Genomic DNA, 13,286 nt, shown 5'->3' with positions numbered 1-13,286 from the left:
CCCAAAGGCGCATCGCTAGATGAGGTGAGTGAAGTCGATGAGTGGCGCTCTCTCAAGAGAAAAGAGCGGCACTGCCTCTTATTTTTTCCGAAAGGTGAAAGCTTTCCAGTGAGCGCACCTCTCGCGGCCGCACCCTGCTCTGCATGCACCTTGGCTTTGGCCTATTGGGAGTGAGCTGGAGGCCGGCCTGCTGCCAGGCCACAATTGTCCACGACACTCAATTACATGTGTTCCTTGCTTCTGTCGGCGCCAGGCATCAATCTCGATCTGTGCAGCAGCAGCAGCAAAAGTCGGCGCCAGCGTCAGCGCCACTCTGCCACTGCTTGTGCGTGTTGTGCCCCCTTCGAGCGCGAGGCTGGGAGTTGAGTTGACTTCTCAGGAACCTAGGCCATGCAGTCGTCGCTGTCGTTGTCGATCTATGTATGGGGCATCATTATCATCATCGAGATGCATATGGATATGGGCACATGTTCGATGCACATGCTGATACATTCTTACATACATAAACACATAAGTACATACATTTTTACATACATTTATGTACGTGCATGTGGTGCTGCATTTTGTTATGCGGCTTGTCTCTCTGTCTGTCTGGCTGCCACTTTTAGGCACTTTTGATAAATTGTCCTTCTGCCACATGCCCTGCCGCCTGTAACTTTGTGCTCTGTTCTCTTTTGGTCAAGGATTAGCCGCGTCGACACTAATTAAGAGCAAGCCACAAACAATTCAATCCCCCCACCCTGCGACTGTGTTGAAAATTTTCCATCAAAATCTACTTGGCGCCAGCGCCACAGTGCAGCAGGCAGCAGGAGGGGCCAAACCAATGCATCAAAGTCTGCAGCCTTAATTTATTTCAAAGTTCTGGTAACTGCATACATAATGAACCAGGCAGGCGTCCCCTTAAATGCCCAGGCTGCGCATACCGCAAATTCCCCGAGATGGAGACGAGAGACCAGAGAGCAGAGCACAACTGAACCGCTTGCAATGCGCGTGCCAGCCAGCCAGCCAGCCAGCCAGCCAGCTCTCGCCCCTTTTGGGTCGCAATTAATCATCGGGTGGAGAGCGCCTTCAAGTGATTGCCACTGCTGCATTTCTGGCGGTGACACACGACCAGCAGCAGTGCCAGTACCAGCAGCCAGTCGCATCCAACTTCAGGCTGTAAGCAGCCTCTTCTTTGTAGGGTGATCCTTTGATAAGATCTTATAGCTTATAGCAAACCAAAGTACACCCACAAATGACACCATCTTTTAGGCATCTTTTAGTCACGATCACATGATTTCTCGCTTTCTGTTTATACACTTTCGTAACGCACTGTCACGACACGATCGGCGCTTAACTGTTGTTATTAAAAATATCCATCGATTGCGTAGCCAATCTATTTATAAAGCCCAATCATCAGCGAGTAAATATTTAAAGAAAAGCGCCGCGATATATTAATTATTATTATTTATTCGTACAATTTATATTTTCTTTGCTTGTTTTGATTTCGTTTTGCACATAAATATCCTCGAGACAATTTTTATGTGACACTTTTGCCATGTTCTCCGAATGCAGGCGACAACAATCTGAAGTGTAGGGGAATAAAGGAATTTCGTGACAATGCGGGGGGATGTCTGGCAGATGGTGTGCTGTGGAGTCCGTTGCTTTGCTACAGGTTGTTCCCTGTACACGGCTACCCCGCGCCATCACCCGCGTAGGCTGTTGTAATGGTTATTCCGTTTTTGCACCGTCGCCCCACTTGAGCTGCAAATTCCTGATTGCTCGTCATCGGCAATCATGTGCCGGCCGGCTCACGTCAATGGGGCCGGCGGCGCTGGCCAAAATATCTTAGCTGGAATTTGGCTGTCGTCACGGGTCGTCTGCCCAATACGTCATGCGACACGGGGACGCCATCGCCACTTGGCATTGATTGCAACTAAAAAGCATTTCGAATGGTACGTACATCGTGTGTGGGCCTATAAATTCCAGCCAAATTCCAACCAACCAGCTCGTTGTCTATTGTCCAGCGTGTTTTGTGTTGTTTAAGATGCTCCTTGGGGCTCCTTTTTGTGATTTTTTGTATCGTTTTTCCCAAAGGGTTTTCGTTTTTTCATGCTTTTTGGGTTTCATTTTTGTTTACCGCAGTTTGTGTTTATATCGATTGGGTATTATTATTATTGTTTATGTTATTATTATTATCATTTTATCGCGTTACTCGCCGCATCGGCTGGGGTGTTGGTGTTACGTTCCATATTCTGTTTCTGATTGTGTTTCCATTTGTGTTTTGTTGCCTGTCGTCTTCTCGTTTAAACAGAACTTAGCTAATAACTAAAATTATATATGTACGGTATGATTTAAGGTATATAATGTACAACAAGCGTGTGTTTGGTCGCTTGTTAGGCTCCCCCAAAAGTGTAGCTTCCGTCCTCTACTTTTGCTCGCTGAACTTTGCGATCTGCGGATACTTGCTGGGCGTGTAGTCAACATCCTGCTTGATGCGCTCGCGCACATTGCTGCGCATGGCATCCGTGTAGGAGGCCTGAATGGCCGCATCGTGGGTCATTGTGTCGATCACAGCATCTACGTTCACGGCGGAGCTGGCGGCTGTGCCGTTTGCACTGACACCCAGCCCAGCGCTCTGTATGGCCCGCTGCACTCCGCTGGCAATCAAACACTCGACGCTGGCCGTGGGCTTGTCCGATTGGATGATCTTGCGACGCTTGGCGGACATGCCAGAGATGTAGGCATCGGAGTAGGGCGGTTGAGGCTCGGTTTGCTGTGGAAACAGGAGTAGAAAGTCAGTGCTGAACGGGCATGAAGCGTGGCGCACACTCACCTCCGCTTGTGTCTGCAGATCGCGCGTTATTGCGGGCAACCAATCGCTGGGAAAACTCATGTGCCAGGACTCGGAGCCGACTACTACAGGTGGTAGCGGTGTCGTCTCTGCTGCGGGTGCGCTGTTGGTGGTGCTGCTGCTGCCAGCCACTTCGGTCATCTCCACATCCGTGTCGAGCGTTTGCGCCTGTGGCTGTGGCTGCTGCTGCTGCTGCAGATTGAAGGCACGCGACGGTGGCGCAACAAAAGGCTGCGTTTTAGTCTGGGATAAGCTTTGATGCAGAAACCAAGGAACGGGCAGGAGACTTACCTCCACGCCAGCAGCGGAAAGATCTGGCTGCGTGCTGCGCAGCACAAGGAACTGTTGGGCATCTGCGGTGTCCGTTTGTGTGGGAATTCGTGGATCCACGTAGACCCACCAACCTTGATTTTGGAAAGCTGCAAGAGGAACGTTCAGCGAGAAAGGCCAAATATTGGCTCGATGGATCTACTCACTGGTTTGCATTGGCGTGCGCAGAATGGTCATCATTTGGTGCCAGTAGATCTCCGCATTGTCACTGCCCAAGCACAGGAAGAGCACGCTGAAGAGGCGCACGCGGAACTGCTCACAGATCTTCTTGAGGTTCTGCTCGAACTGGGCGACAGTGCTGGGTGCCGAAATGCACAGCTCCATGATGAGACGCAGGCTCTGGCGCAGTATGTTGATCACAGATTCGCGTGAATTGTATTCCGGAAGCTCGTACTGCGGCAAGTAGATGAGGCTGCCATTGAACCAGTCCAGAGCGCGACTGATGGCGGCGGGTATGGTCTCCTGGCTGATGGGCGCACCATCGAAGACGCTGCTGTTGAGGAAGCTGCTCAGCTCCGAGCGTAGATTGCTGGAGCGGTCACCGAAGGGTGATGGTGTGACTGTGGTTGCCGCTGTGGTGGGGGCTGAGGCTGGGGCTGAGACTGGGGCTGGTGCCGGTGCTGCTGCAGCTGCAACGCCCGTGTTGACCGGCGGCGTTCTGCGGCTTCCTGTTGTGGTGAAAAAGTCGATCATATCGGCATATCCAATCGGGGTGTTGCCCACTGTAGCTGCAGCTGTTTGCGCAATATTTCGTGCAGTATTAGAGGGGAGTACAGTGGAAATTTGGACATTAAAGGGTCGGTCAAATAGAGTTCTTGGGGCTGCATGGACTTGGATGTGTCTGATGAAGATGTTCAGCTGTTCCAGCTGCTGCAGTAAACGTTCTATGACAACGTTGACAGCCCTCGAACGCCGCGGTCCAAGACGACCGCTGGGCAGAACGACGATGATCTGAATGGGAGACTGTGTCTGCTGCTGGCTCTCTGATCTTGATTGAAGATTGAAGTGCGGACGTTCTGAATAGTATTGATGTTCTGCCAATATATGCGAGAGCCAGCCTGAATCATTACCACTGGCTGTGATGACATGGATAGAAGGCAGATTAGAGATACAACAGATGGCAGCCAGTGAGCCCGCAGAAGGCAGGCAACCGACTCCCATCTCTGTGCAATGAGCGACGATGAAGAAGCGCTTCTGCTGGCAGACAACAGACCTGTGCTAAACCCTGCAAACGGTTCAAGAAAATACTCACCGGATGGCGCTGCTCCGCCTGCAGCCGTGCCTGAGGATGTGCCAGCTGCTCCTGCTGTGGCTGCATTTGTCCTGCGATTGCTGTTGTTGTTGTTCTGCGGCAGCGGCTCCGGCTCGCGTATGTGATGACTGTTGCAGGGCAAAAAGCGATCGAAGGCCGTGTGCGTGGGCGCAATGCGTCCGCCCCAGTTGTTGTTGCCGCCAATCTGGATCTGTGGCCGCGCCGTGGAGCGCGTCTGTGTGGCGGTTGTGGGCAATGTGTTGGCCCGCTGCTCGCCACTGCGTGTGCCAGTCGAGGTGGAGGCGGTGCCGCCACCATTGTTGGTTGCCTGCTCCTCTCCAGCTGGAGCACTTTCGGCGGTTGCTTCGGGTGCAGACTCGGGTCCTGGGGCGGGTGGACGTGCGGCGGTGGCCACCACATGCACGGGCAAATTGATGGACATAATATTGGGCGCACTGAACTCCACCTGCACATCGTTATTGTCACTGGTGGCTCGGTTCACCACAGCCTGAATGAGACGTGCCATTTCCAGCTGCGGATCTGCAAAAGGGAAAGAGGATTAGCACGGGTCTTGGTCTCAGTGGCAGGGGGAATAACACGGATTAGAGGCAAAAAGTAAACGAACAAAAAAAGGTTAAAACGGAGCTGTCCGGAGCAGGGGATGCTGATGCAAATAACGAGTGAATTACGGCGCAAAATCGAACAAAAACGAACAACAAAAACATACTGGGCGCTGGCAGGGCCACGGGCATATAGAGCCGCAGCCGAGGTGGCACTCGGGGGCCTTCAGTTTGTTCTGGATCCTCATCTAAAAGGACATATTGGCATGTTCAGAATTCAGGCTACAATCATGGACTTTCTCAGTTATGGAACACACAACTTATACACACGAAACGCACTGTCGCACACTAAGCTCTTACCCATTCCCATAGTCTGTGCCTGTGGCTGAGGCTGTGAGCCGGCCTGCGGTGCTGCATTGGGCGCCACCATGGGCTCATCGATGGGATCCTCCACGGGTCCACCCTCGGTGGGTATGCCAATGGCGGCCACCGCTCCCACAGCCATTTGGACAGCGGATGCCGCCGCTTGCGCTGCCTGCGCAGCCTCAACGGAAGCCAGAACTGCGGTCTGGGCAGCACCTTGCGCCAAAGCGGCGGCCAAAGCTGCCGGATTCGCATTTGTGGCTGCTGCTGCCGACGTGTCGCTTGCTGCCGCGTTCTCTGCTGCTGGCGCCGTTGGTCTGGCGCTTCCTCTGGCCAGGGCCGAGGCATAGTTGGCGCCTGCATTGGCAATTATCTGCGCAGCTGCACCCAAAGTGTTGCGTGTGGCCTCCTCGACGCTTCTGGCCAGGCCCGGCGGCCGTGCGCCCGGCGCACGCTGATCGTTATTTGTGTTGTTGGCCTGCTGCATGACCTCGAGGGGCGCAAAATGCGGTGTGAATATGTTGTTGGAGCGGATGTAGCCGCTCTGCTCCACGAGTATGGGCCGACAGGTGAGCACGCGCGGTCCGGGCTGCGAGAGATCCAGCATCAGGTCGGAGATGGCGTGCTGAGCGTGCGACAAGTAGTGGAAGGCCTCCGAGACACGGTCAAAGATGCGCTGTGCATTCTCCCGCTCAGCAGTGTCCTGTGGGGGGGAAAAAACTTGCTTTAGTGGGGGTTTAATCCTCCCTTTTGGGGCCTTACATTCTCCTCAAATGTGGGATCGACTTCGAGTATGTCGTAGTAGCGATCAACGAAGGGCGCCAGACGCGTCTGCACGCCGCGATAGCGCTGTATGACATGGCCCAGCACCTGTGGGCGCGTGCGACGTCGCGTGGCGCCACTGGGACCGCCATTGGCTGCGGCACCGTCGCCGCCAGCTGCAGCATCGCTGGCAGCCTCTGCGGAGCTGGCATCGGGAGCGGCAGCAGCCGCAGCAGCTGGTTGACCGCCTACAGCGCCCTCGGCCTCGCCGTCTGGTGTGGGTGTGGCAGAGCGATCCGAGCCGCCATCCGCACCATCCTCATCCTCCGAATCAATGACATCCTCAATGATGACAGTGGCGGCCGTGGTCTCGCCGTTGGTGTCGGGAGCAGCTCCTCCTGCGGCTCCAGCGAGTGCGGCCTCCCCGGCACGCTGCTCAATCGTCTCGCCACTTTCGTTGGTGTACACCGTGGGCAGCTGGAGGACCGTGTAGTTGCGTGCGCCCGTGCGGGTGAGAGCGGCTGTGACCGCATCCTGCACCATGTCGATGATGTTGTTGTTGCGCGGCATGTCGGTGGAGGAGACGCCCACCTCCACCACGGTGGACTCCATGGACCAGCGACCGCGCTGCAGAATGTCCAGCGATTGGTTGTTCAGCCCCACCGAAGGGTTCTCCAGGTAGGCGGCAATGTTGTTGGCGCAGTCAATCATGTGCAGGGCCACAGTGATGCGATTGATGCAGAAGGACGAGGAGTTGGGGAAGCGACCGGGTGGAGTGCGTGTCTGTGGGGGAAACAAAAAGCGAATCAGTAAGCTTCAGCAGGGAAAACCTCTGCCTGTTAGACCTACCCCAGCTCCGGGACCATTGGGCACTGGTATGGACATGGTGCCCACGAGCATGCCGTCGAGGGCGCGGAAGTAGGGCGAAGTGCGCATGCTGCCGGGCGGCGGACGTGCCACCGAGCGTACGGGACGCATGGGCTCATCGTTGTGGCGCGCATTGGTGCCGCGCTGCGAGAACGGCGGGCGCTCGGCGACATGCAGCACCTTGCCAGCAACATCTGCAAAGAAGTACGCGGACAGCAGGTTAGCTATGGCTGTGGCTGCGGCTGCGGGACAGACAAATGACTCACCGTATTCCTTGACTTGCTTGTCGTCGGCCAGCACACGCCCCTGGTATATGATGCGCTGATTCTCCGCGGCAATGCTGGTCTTCTCCGCTATTTGGTCCTTCAGCTGGCGAATCGTGATCTACGTGGAGAACGGAGCGGGGGAGAGACGTGCGCGGGGGCATTAGTGGAAGCCCCTAGACTCTGGACACACAACCTCAAAAATTACCTCATTGTCGATGTTGAATTCGTGTGTGCGCGCATCCAAGGTTTTTACCTTAAGATTTATTTGCATTTTTGCTGCCGTCTGTTGTCTGGACTGCCGCGAATATCAGTGAAATTATTTTCTTTTGCACCGCACACCGCACACAAAAAAATTCCAAACAGAAGGTTGCAAGGGTGGTGTGCTGACGGGAGGGGGGAGGAATATCGGTTTCGGTGTGTCGCTGTCGCTGTCACCTTCCGTCTCGCTCTCAGTTTCGCGCTGGCAGTTTTATCGTTTTACCTTTGCTCCTTCGCTTCGCGTTTTTTGATTTTCTCGTCTGTTTACTCACGCAAAGTTTACACAACTGTGAAAAATTGTATGACGAAATATTTATTTATTTATTGTTGCAATTTGATTCTCCAGTTGTTGTTACAACAAAAGTAACATTACGATATTCAGCCAGACAGCTGCTGCATCGAGAAATGGACAGCGAACTACACGGTAGCTACACATTTGCTACTTATTAACTACGTATTTGTGTAATTAGCAAAAGCGGCACCTGACGCAAGTTTTGCCGCAATTTATCATACAGCGCTAGTGGAAGCAGCAGTGTTAAGATTTTGATACCAAACGATCAGGAATTTAATGCTGATCTCGAAATAGTATTCTATGTATCCTGTGATATGGCTGTAAATGGAATTTCTACACGTTTTCTACTTTGGGGATTTGAGCAAGAGGGTGACGCATAACCCGTCAATTAAAAATACTGGAAATAAAATACTCAAAAATACTAATATTAACAATAGCAAGGTGTGTGACCTAAACAGGGTCGTCGTTAAGAAATGCCGGTACAGACCGCTTGATAAATGTGTATGTATGTGAATATATTTGTGGCATAAATCATCAAATATACAATGCAAATTGACACTATTTTTCTCTTTCTACACGTATTAAGAACGTGTACGCGATTTTTATGGCAGCCCGAAATATCGATAGCAAACATCGACTGCACTGTTGTCAAATGCGATGAAGTCGCGTCGTACCATTTCCGTCGGTCTGGCAATTTTCTTAGCCGTTTCGTTTAAACTAAATCGCAATGTGTTCTAGACTTTAACAACTTGAATTAGCTAAAATGAACGGGCTCCCAAAGGAGCTCCTTTGATTTCCCCCCCAAACGAGCACATTTGTACAAGTTAACTGCGGCTGAAGTCCATAAAAACGTAGAAGGTACGGCACACATTCATACAGACACACACACGCACACATGTTTAGCCCACCCCTTCCCCAATTGAATTCCCATGCCCGACAGAGCTACACCCTTCAGATCAAGCTGCCTTTGACTGCATCCTGTGGGAATATTTGGGCACTGCACACGGAAGCGGCGCTTGAATAAAGAAAAGGAAAACGGGGGAAAGTCAGCGCCAAGACGCAAAGGTGTGGTGGAACTTTTCGCTTTGAATATTTAAGTGGCGCTGCGGCAGCGGCAGCAGGACGGGGGAGGGGGATAAAGCAAACCGCAAGCTAACACAATTTACCGTGCCATAACCCACGTTGCAAGAAATGTGCGGAAATTTGATTTAATGTCTGCGATTGTGAGCCTTTCCGCGGTTTCAAAATGATTGGGCCGAGCCCGAGCCCTTGTTCTGGCGGGGGAGGAGCTGCCACGGAAATGTGCTCTGTCCTGGCAGCTTGTTGAGTGGGTGACCCTGGGAAGATGCTGGAATGCCGATGCACATTTTTTCAAAGGCACCATTGAAATATTTGTTGGTTAGAAAGAAGCTCTGTAAGCGCTTGCATATGTGTGTTTGTGTGCGTGTGCATTTTGCATGTGTCTTTGCGATTTGATTTCTGCACAATGTATTGGTGTAAGTTTACACTCTATTCGCCGCTTTTTGTTTTGCTGCCGCCTTAGGCGACGCTCTTCTCCGTTTCTCGCGACTCACCTGGCAGAATCTTAATCCAAAAAACTAATCGCACAGCCCACCGATCGGCGTCCAAAAAATATAAAAAGCGAACTTGCGGAAGTTTTCCTCGTTGTTTTTCACTATATTGCGCGGATATCTTGAAAGTGCTTTGTGTAATATGTGTATATATCAGCACGAATGAATTTTCAAACGTTTTAAAGTAAAACTGCTCACTCACTGAACTGCCAAAATGAAAATGACAAGAAGCTTCGGTCCAGGCACTGTGATTTGCAGTTAGGAATGTGTTTGTGTGTGTAATCAGTACTGATAAACGTGGTAATTTTTTTTTAAGTGTTGAAAACCGCAATTATGAGTTCATTATTTTCATAAATATTCAATAACATTCTATTTCTAGTGTTCGTTTTTTTTTGAGTTCAAAATTTTCAAGTAACTTTTTTATAATATTCAACACAAAACTGAAGTACCTGGTCAATGCGGACTCATAAACCAATTTCGCAGTAGCGATTAAATAAAAAAAAAAAAAAATATTCAATAAAATATAAATATAATAGTAGCTGTGTAAGAAGCTTGAGGTAAGAATCTTTATTCCAATAATTGTAATCAATTTTTGGGGTTAGGGATAGGGTTCAGTTAAGCCCCGTTTAAACGGGATAGCAGCACACTGGCAGCAGGAATTTATTCTGTTTGATGTCTGCTGCTATCCCATTTCAAAAGGGTTTTTATTTTCGTTTTACCTAAAAAAATTACCCAACCTAATGTAAAATATATTTCCTAATTGCAGATTGGAATTCGCCGCTATTGATGGACAAATCAACACGTTTGGCTTGCCTTAGTAATTGGTAAGTACTTGCATACATTATTGAAATGATTGATTGAAATATGAATAATAGCCAGCAAACAAAAATTTCCTTTTTGAAATGTGAGTGCTACGCATGGCTGGGGCGAAATAAATAATAATTATTACAATTTACACTCAGCCCCTGGGTTTGGGCCAGGTCCAAGTGCAAGTTTCACAATTTACAAATTGCTTTTAAATGGGCTGTAAAAAAGTTTTAATGAGTTTTCCCACCCAACACAGTCCAGGCCAGGCCATGGTCCGACTTCTAAGCACCGCATCCCTCTTCTGCACCCATTTCCCCACCTCATCCTGTTGGCTATTGCTGTTTATGCATTTTCATTATCATTTTCTTTCCTTTTTTTTCGTATTTTGTTGCTGTTCGCGGGTACTTCCCTCTCGTTTTCCATTTCCATTTGTTATTTAGCAAGTATTTTTCGTTATTTTTCATTTCAGTAAAGTTTGTCCTGTGGGCGTGACACTTGCTGTGCCATTGAATGGAAAGCCCTTCGGACGGTGGGGAACGCTTAATGAAATTATATCAATCGGGTGGGGATCAGCCACCCCCCGAAAAGGGCCCGCTTCTGGCAGCTGGCAAATGACATTTGCTTTTCTTCAATTGTTCATATTTTCATTAAAGCGAACATTTGAATTTCCCCTGCAATCGTGTTCTATGGCAGTTCCTGCAAGCTTCAATTTGAGCTTCGGCTTCAGAGTCCTCCCTCCTCCGGCTTACATTTGTTGCCATTTCTAATTTCGTTTCTGGTCAAGTACAAGCAACGTGGGCAGCGCTGGTCTCACGTCAAATTAAATCAAGCTGTAATATAAAGAAAATTGAAGCCAAGTCCCCTTTGTGCCATAAAGCACGGCGATGAAGCGGAACGAAGCCCGAAGGCGGCAGGGCAGACGAGCTGAAATCCCTTTGTGTGTGTGTGGCGGGGGGAGGCCAGCAGCTGATTGGCAATATAACACCAGACAAGAGAGCTCCACAGAGTCCCTTAACCTGCCATATGGAGTGCCAGCAAGTGGAAGAAATTAATATTGGATTGCCATATAAAGATGGGTAGCGAAAGTGCTAAAATCCACTGAGAATTATGATTTAAGTTTGGTTTTAGTTAACGAAAAGAAACCCTCTTTTAGAGTGCAGGAATTTCGATGGTTTGCCAACTATGTTTTGTCCCACACGAAAAACATTTCCGCGTTTCCTGTAATTACCAGCAAATAATTTCCTTTCTTGGCCAAATGGCAACTGCCAATTGCTGGCACTGGCCTCATAAATACCAGCGAAACCAAACCGAAACCAAACCCAAACCAATTTATGGTCCACACTTAATCTAAGCTGTCAATGTGGATGCAACACTGGGAGTATCGAGTATCGAATGTGGGCAACACTGCTCGCATCGTAATTGCCGTGGGCATTACGACAAGAACGTAAAAAGTGTTACGTGAAGAAGAGGAAGTCGTAAAGTTGTAGTTGCATTCTCTCCCTTCGTTTAATTTATGTTTTCAGTTGCCAATTAGCCAAACGAGGCGCGGGCTTTAATGCTCCTTTCAGCCAGTTGTAATTGACTTTCGGCCTGGCCATGACGCGTCATTTGTAATTGTATATCGGCGGGGTGTACAGGGAGCGAAGGAGTGCAGGGAGCGCGTTTATTGGCCATGGCCAAATGCAGCTAATTGAAGTTCAAATTACGCTGCAACGGGCAAAAGGAAACCGTTGAAATGTTGCCAGTGCCACTCTCGTGTGTTTCCCTTCTGTTCAATAAACATTAAGGCAGACGACAACTCGTACAATGCAGGTCCAAGACGTAAACGAAGACGAATCCACTTAAGGGCCACGTAGAGGAGTCAACAAAGAAAGCCAGAAAAGGGACAGAAAGGGAACTCTAGCGACTAGCAAAATACTTGGCAGCTATGACTGATTTTTCTTGAAACATTTTGCACAAATAAAACTCAGAATTTGGGCAGCAAAAAGCAACGTCAAAGAACTAAAGCGAAAAGGCAATTCAAACACTCAGCTGGCCAGCAAGAAGGAAATAAAATCAAGCTGAAATGCAATAAAACAATTTATGTGCCAAATTTCATAAGCCACATAATGGACATGGGACACAGGACACACACACAGAACACACACACAGCAAACACACACTCCCCCAGCATACAGGAAGCCCAACAAAGGTGACTCGGACTCGGGGCATCGATGTAATCGTAATCGCATTTGATGCCGAGTTCTTGATGCTATTTGTGTGTCATTTTCATTTGCGAGCAACTTTTCCGCCTGGCAAACATCCATCTTTGTCGCTCTGCCTTTCATTTCCCGTGTCTTTTGTCGCTTAACAACATTTTCCTGACATTTGCCAATTGCATTATGACTCAATTGGGTGCTGAAGGAGCAAACCTTGGGCAGGAGCTGGCAGCAGCAGAGTTGGAAGCAAGAATCGAACTTCGCAGCGGAAAATAAACTGCCAAATGTTGCTTAATTCTGGTACATTGTTTTGCCCGTCGAAAGGCTTGAAGCTCACATTCGGCAAACGGAAAATGCATTAACAATTTGGCAGCGTCGTTAATGCATCTCCAATGGCCCATAAATTGTGTGTCTGTTTCGGGCTGAGGCATGCACTTGATGGCCCTTCAGCGGTGAGTTCAGCAGCTTCTTCATCATCGCCAGAGTCAGTGCCGGAGCCATCGCCATAGCCCTTTGCCATTGGAGTGTCCAGCCGTGGTATGTGGAGCAAGTGCGCCGATCTGGCCCTGCCATTATTATGCAATGCCTAGGCAAAGACGTGAATTGTTGGTAATTGGGTCGACGACACGCCCTTCTACGCAGCACATGCCACAGCCACAAGCCACAAGCCACAGCCACACTTGCTGCGAGTCTCCATGGCTGTGCCTGTCAATGGCTAAATTGATTTGCCACGATCAAGAGATCGAGAAATGGATTTCTGAAAGTCACGCAGAAAAAGCCCAAAAGCCAAAGCCCAAACGGGTTTAGGCCGCTGTGCGGGCGGTTCAATTATGAGTAATTGCCGTGGGCCGCTGCCATTTCTTCTATATATGCCCCAGCGGCGTACACAAATGACAACAGTTGCTGCAGATATCCCACAGCTACAAC

General features: G+C 49.8%; 1 protein-coding gene across 1 annotated transcript; it reads right to left on the bottom strand.

The window, feature by feature from the left end:
* Positions 1 to 1,493: 1,493 nt before the first annotated feature.
* Positions 1,494 to 7,857, bottom strand: LOC117895865 (large proline-rich protein BAG6). Its single transcript, XM_034803831.1, has 11 exons — positions 7,439 to 7,857; positions 7,234 to 7,351; positions 6,950 to 7,161; positions 6,101 to 6,883; positions 5,336 to 6,041; positions 5,143 to 5,223; positions 4,416 to 4,955; positions 3,310 to 3,897; positions 3,125 to 3,252; positions 2,816 to 3,064; positions 1,494 to 2,755 (listed from the first exon to the last, which is right to left on the bottom strand). The coding sequence occupies exons 1-11, from the start codon at positions 7,502 to 7,504 to the stop codon at positions 2,408 to 2,410; spliced, it is 3,819 nt and encodes a 1,272-aa protein (XP_034659722.1). The 5' UTR covers positions 7,505 to 7,857; the 3' UTR covers positions 1,494 to 2,407.
* Positions 7,858 to 13,286: the final 5,429 nt, after the last annotated feature.

Source organism: Drosophila subobscura, chromosome J (genome assembly GCF_008121235.1).
Source record: "Drosophila subobscura isolate 14011-0131.10 chromosome J, UCBerk_Dsub_1.0, whole genome shotgun sequence".
NCBI classification, from domain to species: domain Eukaryota; kingdom Metazoa; phylum Arthropoda; class Insecta; order Diptera; family Drosophilidae; genus Drosophila; species Drosophila subobscura.
This window is presented reverse-complemented; position numbering and strand designations above follow the sequence as displayed.